Source organism: Aotus nancymaae, unplaced genomic scaffold (assembly GCF_030222135.1).
Source record: "Aotus nancymaae isolate 86718 unplaced genomic scaffold, 86718_ANA_hifiasm-v0.15.2.pri h1tg000053l, whole genome shotgun sequence".
Taxonomy (NCBI): domain Eukaryota; kingdom Metazoa; phylum Chordata; class Mammalia; order Primates; family Aotidae; genus Aotus; species Aotus nancymaae.
In genome coordinates, this window is record NW_026988467.1 from 17,743,569 (window position 1) to 17,761,849 (window position 18,281).

The window sequence follows — 18,281 nt, forward strand, 5'->3', positions numbered from 1 at the left end:
TGTGTTAGGAACATGGAAAATTACCTTTTCAAAGGCAACGAGGAAAAGTTCTCAAGGCTACTGTGTGCAAGGTAAATGATGGATATGAGAGAAAGGGAAAGCTTTAAGTAAGACTAGGTTTTCCTGAAGAGGTTTTCTTTAGGCTGAGGGAGCAAACCTCTATGCTGACTGAATTACCCTGTCTGGAAGTAGGTCAGTACAATAGTTCTTTGTGGTAGAGGAGGATTAGTTACTAAGTGTGGGGAAAAGAGAACTACATGTTGAACAAAGTATATCTATTCATGGAGATGTAGAACTAAGTTAATATCCAATGACTGAGACTTTAGGGTTCATGTTGCAAAGACATGAACTGCTGTTAAAAAAAATGGGGAGATCTAGCCCACATAAAGAGGTAAGGAGGAACTATGTAAGGGAATTGCCAGGAGGCTCAACTAACAGATGTCTGGGCTCATTCTTCATCATATAAATTTAGGACAGAATTTGACGAGCATTAGTATTTTCCAAGGAATGCTGAAGAGTTTGCTGTGGAGAGTAACAAGAAAGTAGGAATGGTATGGCAGAAACATACCTTTTAGGCAGCTTTGTTGGAAACAGTTTACAAACAAGGTGGAGAAAACCTTTATTTATCCCTAAGGATCACTCAGACTCAAGCCTCTGAAACTGAAGCCAAGAGTCCTTGCTTTAAGGATCACTCTGCTGGTTTTGGTGGATGACAAAGAACCAGGAATGTGTAAGGAGTCCTGTTTCCATGTTTCCAGAACACATTTCTGTAGAAGCTAAATTATAAGGATACATACACAGTAGTAGAGTGATTGGGCCTATGGGACACTCAAACCACCAGCGATCTACTTTTGGCTCCAGCAACTAAATCTTTCAGAGATATTTCAAATATGTCTTAGAATATGTAAGTTGAGCAAAGGTGAGAATAAATTTCATTATTTAAAAACTTAGTGATTTTTAGTTTAACCTAGCAAAACTGATACACTTTTATATCTGTGGTTTTATGTTTGCTATGTTATATTTCTTTAAAAGTACTCTCAATACTCTCACAGTTGAGAATAAAATGTTGTTATTAAAATACTTTTCTTGCACTAAAGTAAGCTCCCTTTATACTTCAATAAGTCTAAACTAAAAGAGAAAGCAGCAACTTGATTGGCAACACAGATCAGTATTTTGTTAACATTACCAAAACACACAGTCATATCTCCATTTGAGAAATGAACTTCCCATCTTGTATCCTATAGAATCTGGAAACCCTTCTACTTCCTTAGCTGTGCTTATGAGAATATAAGGTAAACTACTGGAAGTCACTTAAACATGGTCAGTGGCTGATGCCATCCTTACATTCCTGGGGGTGTAGGACGGTGTGCCAGTCTCTATAAGCAAGAAATTTATATTTTTAACACCCATAAGAAAAGAGAGATCTTGGATCCCTTTAAAGTGGGAACTTGGAACTGAGATGCTCACATAAAGCTCTGAGACTCCTAAATGGGTGGCATACTCAGTAAAAAAAAATAGCTTTAAAAAGAGAGAAAGAGAAGGAATAAACCACTGAACCAACACAGTGATGATGAAAAAGGATGTTGTTTCAACTGGGTGGAGAGGAGACTGCTGTTACCCTGAAAATTAGTATTCATGCCACAGGGTATGGCTGTCCTCAGACTTTGGGACACAATTGTAGCTTTACAACTTTATCCAGCAGATAAAGTAAATACAAATCTGCTTTAGGAGAACTTGCCATCAATCTACATCCAGGAAAATTTATCTGGATAAGTTCATAAAATAAACTTACAAAACACACATGCAAAACTGTACTATGAGCAAGAGCCAAAAAAAAAAAAAAAAAAAAAAACCCAACACAAAGTAAATAGAAAAATTAGAAACCTCTCCGCCTAAAAAATTTTAAATAATGGTTTTATATCTGATATAGATAATAAAGAATAATAAAATAAAAGACAAGTCACAATTCTTTTAAAAAATGGGAAAGTTAGTGTTACATAGTATACATCATATACATTCCTAAAATTGTAGAAAATGAACTCTTGGATGATGATTGGGGAGTGCTTTTCCACAAGTTCAAAACACTCTTTTCCCTCCCACCAGATATACAGAATAAAAAATAAAAATTCCCAAGACTTCAATAAATCATCCAAATAATACCTAGTTTTATGCATTTAATTATTGAAGGGATGGAGAAATTAAAAGTGTGGCCAATAACTTAGGATTTTCACAGTAAACTGAAGATATATACACACCAATAAGAAATAAGAAATAATTTGGTGTGATATACACACCAAATAAGAAATAAGAAATAAGAAATAATTTGGTGTGATATACACACCAAATAAGAAATAAATTCTTATTTCACAGAGCTTGTTCTTCAATCCGAAAGCAACTGATGCTTTTTTTTCTTTTTTTGAGACAGGGTCTCGCTCTGTTGCCTAGACTGTAGTCCAGTGGCATGATCTTGGCTCACTGCAGCATCCACCTCCCAGGTTCAAGCAATTCTCCCACCTCAGCCTCCCGATTAGCCGGGATTACAGGCGCACCACCATGCCCAGCTAATTTTTGTACATTAGGAGAGACAGGGTTTCACCATGTTGGCCAGGATGGTCCCAAACTCCTGAACTCAGATGATCCACCCTCCTCAGCCTCCCAAAGTGCTGGGATTACAGGCATGAGCCACACGCCCAGCCTCAACTCATGCATTTTTATCCACTTAGAAATATGACCTAGAATAGTTAGAACAAAATGTTTTGCAGCAGATCTAAAAGAAGATACCATATCCCTTATGTTATGACTTTACTGCTTTAACCAACATATCTCTATGCCAACTGAGTATAAATGTTATTTATGTATTAGGTTTCTGAAGCCAGCTTTGAGGTGTTTCATCCTCAAGCACAGACAAGTAAAAACTATTCTCAAAAGTCACCAACAAAAGACTCATATGCAAAACAAACAGCTGTTATGATTTATTAACTTCTATGAATAAACAATGTAAAATAAGTGAATATTAAATAAGTACAAATAAATTGTAGTCATTAAGCATATGACCACATCAGGTGGATATACTTAAAGACTGGAGGTAATTTTAATTTTCACGGTTAACTTTTGTGACAAAACCATTAAAAAATACTGGGACAAAAACGAATGGGTCAAAAATGCTTCTGAGGCTTTATAATTTTAAAAATGCTAGAGTTGCAGGGGTTGTTGAAGTTCATTTACTGTTGAATTTTGAAGACTGTAATATGTAAAAGGAAATTATAAAACTTCTAGTTCCCTTAAACACATAGGTTAAAAAATCATGAGACTAGAAAAATGCCAAGAAACTTTACCTCCCAACATCACAAACTTCTACGTTATTCCAAGTCGTGAAAAAGACAATTCTTTTCTAGGTGTCCTCTGGATTACCACTGAAGTATCTATACTCTTTTGATTAAGGTGCTGGTGTTCACAATACTAATATTGAGAGTATCTGCATTTCAAACAAATGTACCATGGTACGAACACTATTTAAAACAAAATTCTGTTTGCCCATCTATCCCTGGGCACTGTCTTGCAATATCAGGCCATTTAAGTGGCAAACTGCTTTAAAAAAAAAAGAATAAATGTCAGAAATGAATGAAATATGATTTTGATGGATAGTCTTTTCACTTTACACTTACTTCAATTTGAGGTGTGGTTTGTATCTTCAACTTATATTTCCTATGATTGTTTTGTTTTTCTTTATTTGTTTTTACATTTTAAAAACATTTCTGTTCATTAGTTTCTCTCATTTTTCTAACTATCATATCATTAGAAATGAAAATGAACAACCAAGTATCAAACAAATTACTGTTCTCCAACAAACAGGTGTTCTTTGGAGGGCATTTACCTGTAGCCATACCAAAACCAATATTGTTTTTCTAAAGGGCAACTGACAAAAAAAGGTCTAAGGTTATCTCTCCACCAAGGAAGAAGGTTCCTAAAACAGTGATGGCACTATGAATACTGATGTCAATGGAGGCCAGATAGTTGAGGAAACAGGTAATTTACAAAGATTTATGACAAATTTCTCACGGTTCCAATTGCCTTGCATTTGTTTCCTTTTCTGCTCTGGCTCATGGTGTTGAACAAGATGTTCTACAGTTCCAAGGGGCCAGACACCTCTTACAGATACTGATGAGGAAACTGTCTCAAGAACTGAGCTGGGTAGAAAAGCTACATCTCAAAAGTGGGGACCAGGTTTTGGGTTTGTCAAGTTTCCTTATTACACACCTCAAAATACACAAAAATACTGAGGATGTTGGTGACCAAAATCTATTCACTGCATGTCAAGGATCAACTGCTGAAGGAGCACTCATTTATCAAAGAGCCCAATTTACATAAGCATTGCTTAATGCCTACACAAAGAAAAAAAAATTGTATAACAGAGAGCAATGTTGCAGAAGATAGATAGGCTGTGCTGACTTGTTCAAAGCCAAAACTTCAATATTCCTATGGGCTAACTGATCTTAGAAGAGCTGAGAAGCTTCAGATAACTTTTGATTAAACTTACAATAACCCAATGATTAGTTCCTAAGGTCCCAGGTGATGCTACATTAAAAAGAAATAATTTAAACTGGGAAGAATATAATACTCCAAGAATATTAATGACCATGTAAAAAAGTATACAAAAATAAAACTGTTTCAAAAGGCAAAGGGAGAGAACATTAAGCTTACCTGCAAATGAATCAACAAGAGCATTGTATTTTCAAAAACAGTTATAAACCTTTGATGTTCTGATTGCTATCTTCCTACATCTAAGATTTAAAAACAGGGCATGCATACAGGAGCTGCTTTAAGTTTAGGACTGACTGGGTTTTAAAATTCTAGGAAAACAGAATTAGGGACTATAGACCATCCTGGTTTTGATTGTTTTCTAGCCCCAAAGCAGCAAAATTAAGCATTGAGAAACTGATTCACAAAAATGAGGCTATAGCAACAACAACAACAAAACCCAGCATGTTTTGTGACATATACCTTGGAGGCATTTTGTATATTTGGAAATTCACATTTGCATTTTTAGACAATGGAGTAACTCTTTTGCAGGTTGTACTAAAACACAAACACACCACTGAAGAAACCAGACTAGGGATTTCAGCATTCATTCGATGTTTCTGGAAGTCAAGGAAAGTAGCCAATTAAAAAATAACTCAAACACCGCCTCTTTACGTTTAGCAAGCATGAGATTAATGGTAGAATGGCTTACCTGACACAGGGCTCTTTCTTGAATTTAAGTTCTGAAAATCCAAAATATCTTCTGTTTGCCCATCTGCTTCTACCTCTGTTTTGTTTTGAATCTCTTTTGCATCTTCACTAAGGCAAGTTCTTATGCTCTCGTCCTCCTCTAGGACTCTCTGGACTGTGATGGCAGCACTTGGAGAACTAACAGTAGTGGCGGCAGCAGGAACAATGACTGGAGTGGGAGGAGGAGAAGCTGGAGGAGTTGGAGGAGTTGGAGGAAAGGAAGGAACTGTGGAAGGGGTGATGGAAGCTGGGATACACTCCAGTTTCATTTCTTCTGGGGGATTTTCGAGAATCTCAAATTCAAGAGTCAATGGCAATACTTCCTGCTTTGCTATTTCCACAATGCTCTCTGTGGCTGGTAATTTTTCATTAACTCCATTTATTTCATTAATTAGGTTAGTACTAGAAATCAGTGGAATATCATTAGGTGCTACACTACAGGGTTTCTTGCATATATCATCATCATTTTCACCTGTTGGTAAAGGGTCTGATGTTTCTGTGCAAGATGTGAGGCTGGATATAGGAATTGTGTCTTCTCTTGAGGATGAGAGTTCACATCTGTCATCTACAGCAGTGGTGAATATTGGTTGGCTACTAAGAGTAGAAGAGGCGGGGGAAGCAATTGTACTTCGAGCAATAGAAGAAACAGTGGTAGGTAATGGAGGCAGAGGAAGCTCTGGTATGGATACTACTGCAGTAGCTTCAGATGTCTGGCCTTCTTGTTCTTTCTTCTCTCCACTGAGGACTAGCCTAAGGACTGGGGAAGGAGACTTTAACACTGGATCTGGTTTTGGCTTCTCCTCTGGGGAAGAAAAAAATAATTTTTAAGAATAATTCTTGGATCAGAGAGTATACATTGCTTGGGCCACTTCTTTCAATCTCTTACCCTAAATTACAGGCAGCAGAATAGAGACCAATATGTTAGACTCATTTTGGTATGCCAAAAACACTGTGTTTTTTTTTTATTTTTTACTTAAACCTACTATTTACTTGGTATCCAATACATAAAGTCTATTTTGGAGTAAGAAAAGGAATCTAGTCACCAAACAATTATATCAAGAACACAAGTGAAAAGCTCATCAAAACTGAGGCTAAACCATTCTTGATTTGGCAGTGAGGCTTTTCTTTAAAGTAGGAAGACCTTCATTTCTACCATCTCTTGTTCCCTAAAAAATTTTTTTTCCAAAGATAGAGTATATATACTAACAGAACAGTACAAGGGCAAACAATTAAAAATTAAATTACTATAAAGAGACTGATGTTATTTTCTTTCTATATATTTTTGTAGTTGAAGAGACCATTTTTCTTTTTTGTTTTGAGACAGAGTCTCGCTCTGCTGCAAACACTGGAGTGCAGTGGCACCAACTTGGCTTACTGCAACCTCTGCCTCCTGGTTCAAGCAATTCTCCTGCTTCAGCCTCCCGCGTAGCTGGGAATACAGGCTCACACCACCATGCCCAGCTGTTAGCCAGGATGATCTCAATCTCCTGAGTTCATGATCAGCCTGCCTTGGCCCCCTCAAAGTGCTGGAATTACAGGTGTGAGCCACCGCGCCTGGCTGATAATTTTTACTTTAAAAATTACTTGTATAAAAACTTTTAGATAAAGCATCATATTTTATTTAATGGAATTTATTATCAGTGAAATCAAGTTTTCTCAGTAACAGATAAAAATCAGCTTATAAATTAATTTAGCCTTCATTTCTGAATAGAAGTATATAACCAGAAATAATGTAAGGTATGAAAATTGAAATTGGTAGGCTTGGTGGCACATGCCTATAAACCCAACTACTCAAAAGGCTAAGGTGGGAGGATCACTTGAACCCAGAAGTTTGAGGCTGCACTGAGCTATAACTACATCACTGCATCGTAGCCTGGGTGACAGAATGAGACCCTGTTTCTAAACAAAATAAAAATAAGAAAATTTATCTTGTGTCTTTATACATAAAATAATTCATTAAGGAGAAAACAAAGTTAATATACAAATAAATCCAATGGAAAAAAACACAACATACATAATTTATAATATGAAAATACTAGTATTTCATAGTATGAAATAGTTTGATATACAAAAATGCATCTGTGTATATACAGAGAGAATAAGACCAAAAGAGAAGCTGGCCATAATGAGGGTAATTAACAATTTCCATATTTTTATTAATAAATTCAACATAAAATGATACATGTGATTCATCCCTGAATGGAGGAAACCAAAGGAGGTTTAGACTGGCTTCCAGCCTTGTGCTTCCTTAGCACAATAAACGGACTCTACGGAAAAACAAATACTCAGGAGTATGTTTATCAAATGACAACAAAAGGTTCAAGCACTACTAAAAGACAACCTAAACTGAGTCTTTACTTCCTCTGTCAGAATTTTTTATGCATCAATGAAAGTGAGTCTTTACAATAAACTGTAATTAATTATGTGAAAGCAAATATGCATTGTTTATCAGATAAATAGGTAGTAAATACTACCATTAAGATATTCTTAATTCATTCACTGTAACAACACTTTTAGCCTTAAAATATACTTTTATTTATAGGCACAGAAGCTGGTGCTTCTAAAATTGGACTTTTCTTAGTTACAATAGGATGAAATAGGTTCAGTAGGCTCTCACTGCCAAATCCCTCAGACTAAGTTGATAGGGCAACGGACAAAAATATTTCAGAAAAATATGTCTTTATTTCAGAATAACACCCTTTATGACCACTGATTAAAACCTAGATGCAGTAAATTTAAAAATAGGGCAGGGTGTGGCGGCTCATGTCTGTAATCCTAGCACTTTAGGAAGCAGAGATGGGAGGATCTCTTGAGCTTAGGAATTTGCAATAAGCCTTGGCAACATAGTGAGAGCTTGTGTCCATAAAAAATAAAAAAAAATTAGCCAGGCAAAGTGGTGCAGACCTGTAGACCCAGCTACTTGGGAGGCCAAGATAGAAGGATCGTTTGAGTCCAGGAGGTTGAGGCTGCAGCAACCTGTAATCATGCCACTGCACTCCAACCTGGGCAACAGAGCGAGATGCTATCTCAAAATGGAAAAGGGAAAGGAAAAGAGGGGACAAGGAAGGGGAGAGAGGGAAGAGGGGAGAAGTAAGGGGGAAGGGAGAGGGAGAGAGGGGGAGAAAGGGAGAGGGAGAGAGGGAGAGAGGGAGAGAGAGAGAAATTCTCACATTAAATATCAAATAAGAGTATGTCAATTTAATTATTAATGTTGAGAAACAATTTCTGATAGTAAAAAAATCAAACAAAGTAGACCTATGACTAATAAACTTCTATACACTCTTCAGAAAAATCTAGTATTGAAAAACTTAGGCCAAGTACAGTGAGCTCATGCCTGTAAATCCCAGCAATTTGGGAGGCCAGGGTGGGAGAATCACTTGAGCCAAGGAGTTTGAGACAAACCTAGGCAATGTAGTGAGACCTCATTTCTACAAGCTGGGCGTGGTGGTATGCATTCATGGTCCCAGCTACTAAGGAGGCTGAGGTGAGAGGAACATCTGAGCCTGGGAGGTTGAGGCTGCAGTGAGCTGTCATTGCACCACTGTACTTCACCCTGAGTGACAGAGAGTAGAGTGAGACTCTACTCTCTGAGATAGTCAAACAAAACAAAACAAAACAAAACAATTATGAGTTCCACATTTAAAAAAAAAGTCCTTTAACCCACTTATTAAAGTGAAAGCTGAAAACACAGATTTAAATTTTAAAAAAACACTTATTTTATCCCTCTAAAGACATCTACTATAAAGAGTTTGGCCATCTTTAGGAATTTGTAAGAATTCCAGCTTTAAGACTTTTTCCTAATAATCATGAAAGAGTTAGCAAAAATAGATGTCTAGAATATTTAAGGCAACACTATTTATAAGAAAAAAAAGGGGAAAAAAAGAAATCAACTAAATGTTCAACAATAAAGAATGTTTAAAGAAATGATGGCCTGAGCATATAATGGTATACTATACAATATTTAAAATAGGTTTTAAAAAGAGTGTTTAATGATATGGAAAGTTGTCTATAATAAAAGATATGTTTTGTTCTGTTTCTGAGACAGAGTCTTGCTCTGTTGCCCAGGCTAGAGTACAGTGGTGTGATCTCAGCTCACTGCAAGCTCCATCTCCCAGGCTCAAGCAATCCTCTTACCTCAGCCTCCTGAGTATCTGAGACCACAGGTACGAGCCACCATACCTGGCTAATTTTTTTTATTTTTTGTAGAGATGGGCGTCTCGCTATGTTACTCAGTCTGGTCTTGAACTCTAGCAATCCTCCTGCCTTGTCCTCCCAAAGTGCTTAGATTACAGGCATGAGCCACCGCACCTGGCAAGAATTTTTTTTTTTTAAGTGGGGCACAAAAACTGTATGTAGAACCCAATTTGGAAACCTAAAAAATACTCAGTACTAACATATGTGCACAGGGGAAAGTCAGTTTATTAATAATGGCTCTGAGTAATCAGACATATATAACTCCATGTTGCTTATCTGTAGTTTCCATAATGAGTGTCATATTTACAAGAAGAAAAAAATTGCTCCTTTTTATTCTCATATGGTGGTGGAATCAATGACCAAGACAGGTGTATCTTTTGGTTGTCACAAGTCTTTCAATGACTGAGAAGATGCTATTGCCATTTAATAGGCAGAGGAAGGAATGCTGAGCATCCTGCAATTTGAGGTACAGTCTCCCTTGACAAAGAATAGGTCTAAATGCCAACAGAGTCCCAAATGCACAACACTTCTATGAATGGTTGAATTACAACAGAATACCATTCACTGAACACACTAGGTGCTTTCAACAGTCACTAAGATTAAGACTAAGGCACCAACTAACTCTTGTTGAATTATCTACACCATATCCTCAATACAATGCATTCAATGTTCTTTCTCACTTAGGAAACAGCAATCCTTTCAGCTGTGTACCATCAATAACAAGCAAAAATTTGAATTCATTCAACAGCTGTTCTCTCTACAAACCAATGGAAAGTATTCCCTATGTCTTCATAAAGTGCTGAACAAATGCAAAAATGGTACATTCGTCTGGAACCTTGGCCTTCATGAAAATATTCCAGCTATTCATGTTAAAAACTCTGAGAAACCAGAAGCTTAATAATAGCAGCTAACATTTGTTAAATACTTATCATGTGTCAGGAACTGGGTCAAATACCATACATACATTGTCCCTTTTAATTCTCACAACCACCATTGTGGTAGATACTATTATTTGCCTATTTTACAGATGAGGACACTGAGGGTTTTATAGATCAATCAATAGGCCCGAGGTCATATAAATAGCAAGTGCTCAAGCCTGAGATAGCTTTCAAAGCTCACATTCTTCCAACTTTGTGCCGGAAAGGGGAGGTTTATGGAAACAGAAGTACTTAAGTCAATCAAGCAGGAGGAAGACTTTAGAGTTAACAGGAGATTCTATAACTGAGTACAACTCTCAGTAATGACATTTCCATTGAGAAAGAAAAAAAAAAACAATTTGCAAAAGGTAGAGACTATTGTTTCTGGGAGTAATACTGCAATCTTTGAAAAAAGTCAATTTTTATATACTAATTTCAGAAGGAATCTACAGTTAAGACAGAAATTTTTATAAACCCCTTGGCTGGCCAAGGTGGCTCCCATTTTTAATCCCAGCACCTTGGGAGGCCGTAGCAGGCAGGTCACTTGAGCTCAAGAGTTTGAGACCAGCCTGTACTGTCAAAACCTCGCCTCTACGAACAAACACAAAAATTAGCTGGGCATGGTGATTCATGCCTGTAGTTCCAGCTACTCAGGAGGCTGAAGTTAGAGGACTGCTGAAGCCCAGGAGGTGGAGGCTGCAGTGAATGATGATTGTGTCACTACGCTCCATCCTAGGTGACAGAATGAGATCCTGTCTCAGAATAGAAGAAAAGAGAAAAAAAAAATCCTCAGTGTAAAGAAAAAACATTTTCTCTAAAAAGTAGTGCACGCTTTCTAATGTTACGTAAATTTAGTTTAAAAAAAAAACAAGTCTGAAAACAATAATATTTTAGATATTGGCAGGCTATGGATAAAATTAGAAAAGTTACTGGACTAGCCAAGAAAGAAAAAAGAGAGAGCGATGAAAGAGTGAGAGAGGAAGGAAGAAGGGAGGAAGAGAGGGAGAGAGGGAAACAGGGAGGGAAAGAGGGAGGGAGAAAGGGAGGGAGAAAGGGAGGGAGGGAATTCGTTTTCTGGTGAATAGTTGGTACTAAAAGGAATGATAATCCCAGAGAGTTATTTATAACCTCTTAAATGTACATAAAATACTACAAGGTTTTCTTTTCATCAAGGTAAACTAAACACTTTCCAATTCAGCCTATATTATATATCAGTTTGATATGTTGATGTTGTTATTCAGATTTCCACTAAGCAAAACAAAAACAAAAACCTGAGAGGAAATCAAGTCTGCATTCCTTGTCTAGAAATCTGTGCCTAAATATGCAGGGATCTCATAATCTAAAAATTTTAGCCCAATTTTTCGCAAAATAATGGCAAATGCAATAATACTGTCTTCCAGAAGGACGGAACTATCATCATCAAAGTATGTAATAATTTTTTAAAAATCCTGGCACAGCTACAGAGAAAGTCTGCACAGAGGATTTATTTTAAGGCCTCTCTGCATGGGAAGTATTCGATATGCTTAGCATAATTCTAACCAGCAGAAGGATTACACATTTGCAAAAGTGTAATCAAGTTAACTTTTGAAGGGAAATACTCTGAGAATTACTCTCCACTAAGATTTAAAACATTCTGAATTTTGACTCAAAACTACTTTATCAATGAGGGTAGAGAGTGCTCTTTCCTATTTGGTCTACAAACTGCAAGTCTGCAATGTAAATGACTTTACTATTTAAAAAATTTGCTTGAAGCATGCATGAATTCTCCTTTAACTCTGAATGTTGCTGAAAGTTTTTGACAGTGCAATTTTTTGAAGCATGCCAGATTAGGGATCACTAACTATCTTTTGGTTTAAAACTATCTTATATAACAAATACAATATAGGACATGTCTCTGTTGAAGAGTATCAGGCTTCTCAATACTCAGGGGGAAAATGAAATTTCTATAGATAAAACACCATATTATTATAATCTTTGTTTGATGTAAAAAATCACTGAAAACATACATTAGAAATACATCTTCCAGAAAGTTTATAATGTGATTAACTAACTTGCAGTCTACCCAAAAACTTTTAATATTAAATATGTCCACTTTATGAGCCATTCCTAAATATTTTTTAAAGAATAATTTTTAGTCTGGGTGTGGTATCTCATACCTACAATCCCAGCACTTTGGGAAGCTAAGGCAGGTGAATCACTTGAGGTCAGGAATTCAAGACCAGCCAGGCCAACATAGTGAAACCCCGTCTCTACTAAAAATACAAAAATTAGCCAGGCATAGTGGCACACACCTGTAATTCCAGCTACTTGGAGGCTGAGGCAGGAGAATAGCTTGAGCCCAGGAGGAGGAGGAGGAGGAAGAGGTTGCAGTGAGCCAAGACTGCACCACTGCACTCCAGCCTGGGTGATAGAGCAAGATTCTGTCTCAAAAAAAAAAAAAGAATTTTTAGAAAATCCATATACTAACGATAGAGCTACAGAATTATTAAAGGGTTTGGAAGAATGAATAATTCAAGAAAGTAAGAAGATAATGGCTTCCATATATGATATCCAATCATTTTTAGAAATCTAAAACATAAACCAGGGTCAAAGTTACTTGGTTCCCCCATCTGTGTTTAGAATTGTCTTTCAATTTTAGTTAAGGTCAAGTTAAAATCCAACTAGGCAGGAAAGAATATGATATCCCAGTTTCTGGTATGAGATTTCCCTTAAGTTTTCTATTATACTCCAAAAGGCAAAATATTTATTTCAACAAACATTTGGCATCTTCATGTTCAAGTTCAATAGAAGCAGAAACCTTAGTGTACTATTCCTTAGCATAATATTAATGGCTATAATTTACTAAGCACTTTCCATGTGCTAGGCATATTCCCACAGTAACCCTGTCAGGCACATAGGTCTTTATTCCATTCTGTAAGTGAAGAAACTGAGATATACAAGGTCAGTGGCTCAATCAAGACCAAATAACTAGTGTATGATGGAGCTGACATTTGAACTCAGCTCCATCTCCAACTGGGGCTATAGAAGCCCAATCCGGTAAGAAGAAACATTTTATCTTTTTTTCTTTTAAAAAAACAGCAAGATACCTCAGGACATGATGAATATATAAACTAAAGTGTATTGTTCTTGTAAAGAAATATATGCTATGATTTCTCCTTCCACCTCCCACCTTGTTTTAAAAGGCAGTTTAAGGCAACTAACCTTTTGCATACATACAAATACTGACAGTGAGAGACAAATGTACGAAAAAATTTTACCAATCATCCCTACTTTAGTTTACTAGAGGTAGAACACTTTAATTTTCCACCTCAAAGCTTTGTTTAAAGGTGGGTGTCAAATTAATACTTGGATGCTGTACTCTTAACTCTTGAATGTTGAGGGCAATGTAATTAATAAAAAAGAGGCTAAAGATAAGAGGGAGGAAAACAGTCATACACAAACCTTGCTTCTGGTCGCTAGCTGCAGTGACAGGGGTGCTGGCAGCAAGATGAGCGCTCTCCACAGTCCCATAAACCACAGGGCTGTGCTCGGGGACCTGGCTGGGCAGCTGCTGGGATTTGAAGTACAAAAAAGGGTGATAATGAGCGTGCGAACATAAAAACTAGCAACATGGAACCCAAGCAAGTCGGGAAGACAGTAGAGCATGGGAGATCACAAAATTAAAAAGGGAAGCAAGGAAAAAATATATAGTCCAATTTAATAAATTCAAAAGTACATGGGAAGACAGGGAAGATAAAGAAAGAGGCAGCAGAAAAGGGGGAAGGAAAAGAAATGATTACCATTAACCACAGCAAGAGAAGACAGCACAACAATCATTAGTACACTTTATTCCCCATTGTTCCTTCTAAGGACTAGCCGACTTGTCAACCTAACAATAGATGTCACATGTGACAGGGAATTTAACACCCTCCCAAAGGCCAAAAGGATTTGGTCAACTTCATGTATAAATTACCTAGCAAAGCAGGACAAACAGAAAATGTAATGAGATTGAAAACCAGTTATAGATTCAAGAAAACAATATTGAAAAATGATTCCTGCTACTTATCCATGTAATCATACAAGGGAAATGCAACTCTGAAAGTATATAAAGCACTTTCACCATAAAATATCTATAGGTTCTAGGTTAAGTATGGTAGTTTCAGAATCAGAAATCTTGAGTAAAATACCAGGTTTTTCAGAGATAAGGAAACTCATTTTCACTCAGGCACTGTATTAGAATGAAAAATGCCCATCAAAATCCCAGCAGGGTAGGTTGAAAAAAATCACAGCTATTGCTCAACTTAGAAGGAACAGAATTACACAGAGAGGACAAGAACACTCATTGTACATCACATTCCAGGCAGGTATTCATTCTGGATTTGAGCGTTACACAAAAGCCACAAAACAAAGCAGTGTCTCTCCTCGGAGATCTAAGGTCACATTTTTTATCTATAATATCCTACAACAAATTATATCAGTGCTATCAGAGTAGAGCTCCCTGCACAATTCTAGTTTTCTTTTTACTTTTTTTTCCCCCCTGGGGAGTAGGGATGGGGAGATTAAGATGTGGGTGAGTGTAGGCAGATAGGGACACTCAAAAGTGAGAGCTGATAAAAAATATTTTCAAGTTAGTAAGTCTCACTTAAAGAGAGAATATAAAATGAAATGGACACATACAATTCAGGATAACAGGTATCATTTAAGTAACAATGCTTTTCAGAACGTACAACATCAAATTTGTATTTGACTACATAAGGACTGTACAGAGTAATAGAAATAGGGAAAATGCTATCATTTCACCTATTCATTAAGACAATCAAACTGTTCATATCCATAATTACTTCTAAATGAAGACTACTAAAATCGTAATTCTATATATAAAAAAATGGAGAGTTACTGTTTTCACTTTGAATCAGGAACGAATAAAGAAAATAGCACTGCTGTAATTACTCTGAATCCTTAGTTTCAGTGGGGAAAAATGCACTACTGAAGTTCAATAGAAAGGTTCATAGCTACAAATAAAAATACCGATTTTTCAATTCTACAGGCTGAAAACAGATCTAGAACAAACACGGTGTTATTTAGCATTCATTAAGCAGTTGTCCACATTTCCCAGAAAAGGTCTGTAAGTTGTATCATTTACCTGAGAGGAAGAAAAATATTAACTACTTCAATTGCCTCGGAAATTAATAACCAAATAAGAAGGGTGGGGAGGGGGGTAATGTAACTGCTAAAAGTAGGTCACCAAAATGATATCCATAGAAAAAGTAAGATGTTTAAGACAGTAAAAGGCTACTGGAGTCGATTTTTCCATCTAAAATATCTTCATTCATAAAAAAGATGGACACTTTAAAATTAACAAAGCCTTAGAAAGAATCTATGTAAAAGAATCATAAGAAAGGAATGAGATAACATGTTTGTTAAGTTACAATCCCAAATACAAGTATCCAGTACATAGGTATATATCCACAAAATGCTGGAAAAATATTTCTCAGTTTTCACAGCTATAAAATGTAGAAGTAAAGATCTTACAGTCTCCTTCAACTTTAGCATTTTATAAGACTCTAACAGTACTAATGAAATCATAACATATTAAGATAGAATTCAATACTTTTTTTTTTGAGACACAGTCCTGCTCTGTCGCCAGCTAGAGTGCAGTGGCACAACCTCAGCCCACTGCAACCTCCGCCTCCTGGGTTCCAGTGATTCACCTGCCTCAGCCTCCTAAGTAGCTGAGACTACAGACACGCATCACCATGCCTGGGTAATTTTTTATACTTTAGTAGAGACGAGATTTCACCATTTTGGCCAGACCGGCCTCCTAACCTTGTGATCTCCCTGCCTCCGCCTCCCAATGTGCTGGGATTACAGGTGTGAGCCACTGCACCCGGCCAGAATTCAATACTTTAATCTTGTTCAGAATTAGTTTTAATTTAGGATAGTCTTCTCAAATTGTAGTTCAACCTTTAATTTCATCTATTCTCTCCTAAAAAAGTAACTCAACTAGGCCAGTCACCGCGGCTCACGCCTGTAATCCCAGCACTCTGGGAGGCCAAAGCAGGTGGATCACCTGAGGTCAGAAGTTCAAGACCAGCCTGGCCAACATGGTGAAATCTCAATTCTATTAAAAATACAAAAATTAGACAGGCGTGGTGGCAGGTGCTTGTAATCCCAGCTACTCAGGAGGCTGAGGCAGGAGAATTGCTTTACCTCAGGAGGTAGGGGTTACAGTGAGCTGAGATTGCACCATTGCACCCTAGTCTGGGCAACAAGAGTGAGATTCCATCTCAAAAAAAAAAAAGTAACTCAACCATAAACAGTCTATTAAAAAGGAATTCCTTATCATCCCAAAGCATAAATAATCATGAACTATTTTACTAATCAGTAAGTCAGAAAAATCAGGAAACATACCAAGTACTGTGACACAAAACACAACATCCAATGAACGCTGTATGCATTTTGATACATATAAAGAAATTAAGCTAGACAAGGTCAATTTAGCAACTCTTCCCACACTGTTGCAACAATTCATAATTTATGTAAATGCTAGATTCCCCATCAAATTTTGCAAAATCAAGGTTCTGACTGGTAGAAGGGAAAAAAAAAATCAAATGTTTCTCACAAACTAGAGTGAAAAGAGTTTAAGGGAGGGCAAGATATTAGATTCCTGATAGTGTTTCAGAAAAATTCCTTATAAATTTTCCTTTACAATCTACTCAAAGATTTATATACTAAAGTACTGACCTCAAGGAATCATGGTAGGCTTGGGCCCACATACTGGAGGAATTTGTTTTTTAAAAACATAAGGTTTACCTCTTAGGCAAACAGGCAACAGAATCTAAAACTGTTCTTAAATACTTCTTTGCATAATTTAAAATTCATACTTCTTTACACAGGCAAATTGTTTTGCCCAGAAAGGGGGTCACCTTCTTTTGTCTTCTATTTTAATCACATACATAAGTACAAAGGTGGTTATACACAAGGGTCAACAACTATGACCCTGGGGCCATATACCTGATTTTGTACTGCCCAAAAGGTAAGTTTCTACAATTTCAAATGTTGGGGGAAATAAAAAATCAAGAGACAAAACAGTATTTCTTGACACATGAAAATTATGTAAAATTCAAATTTTGGTGCCCATAAATAACGTGTTATTGAAAGAGACACACCCATCCATCTACATATTTTGTATAACTGCTTTTGAGCCACAATGGCACAGTTGAAGAGTGCTAAAAGAGATAATATAGTTGCAAAGTCTAAAATATTTACTATCTGGCCCATTACAGAAAATATTCCCTGACCTCTCTTATAATTCATTTACAGAAAGCCAGAGACCTCAAATAGTTACATAAATATTTTTTAAAAAGTTGATTTGCCATCATAAGATCCTCATTCAATGACTTTAAAATAATCCTTGTATAAATACCTCATGTATTTAACATATATAAAATGATAAACATGTATAGCCTCCATCGAGAAACACTATGAAGGTTAAGAAGCAAAACAATAATATACTTGATGCCAGGAAAAGGTACCAAAACATGCTTGTTTTTAGCAGGACTTTCTCCCAGTCTCTCATTAGAAAGGTGTGTGTCAATATGTGTGTTTTTCCTCCAGATGTTTACCTTGTACAAAACACTAAGAATCCACTCATGGCTAAGACAAAATTTCTGGCTTCATAGAACTTATATTCTATCAAAGGAAACATATGGTATCAACCACAAAAGTAATCATTAATTACCATAGCTATAAATGCTTTACTGGGGAAGTAAGAGTACAAAGATGACCTATCATCTGGGGTTCTGACTTTATGATGTGTGAGGAAGATATTTTGAGTAAGCAACATTTAGGTTGAGTTTCAAAAAATCAATGTGAATGTTGTCATGCAGAAGGAAGGGCAGGTAGACACATCTCATGCAGAGA

At 36.6% G+C, this 18,281-nt stretch overlaps 1 protein-coding gene across 35 annotated transcripts in view; it reads right to left on the reverse strand.

Annotated features, from left to right (window-relative positions):
- Positions 1-18,281, reverse strand: part of EIF4G3 (eukaryotic translation initiation factor 4 gamma 3) — a 377,718-nt gene that overhangs the window by 128,221 nt on the left and 231,216 nt on the right. For 20 of the 35 annotated variants that reach the window (XM_021668354.2, XM_021668350.2, XM_064363408.1 and 17 more), the window contains 2 exons: positions 13,821-13,929; positions 5,231-6,070 (listed from right to left, as the gene is read on the reverse strand). In XM_021668354.2, the coding sequence (XP_021524029.1) occupies positions 5,231-6,070; positions 13,821-13,929 (949 nt within the window). Of the gene's footprint in view, positions 1-5,001; positions 5,139-5,230; positions 6,071-13,820; positions 13,930-18,281 lie in introns of all 35 variants that reach the window. The other 15 variants (XM_064363412.1, XM_021668355.2, XM_021668352.2 and 12 more) reach the window with 2 other exon arrangements.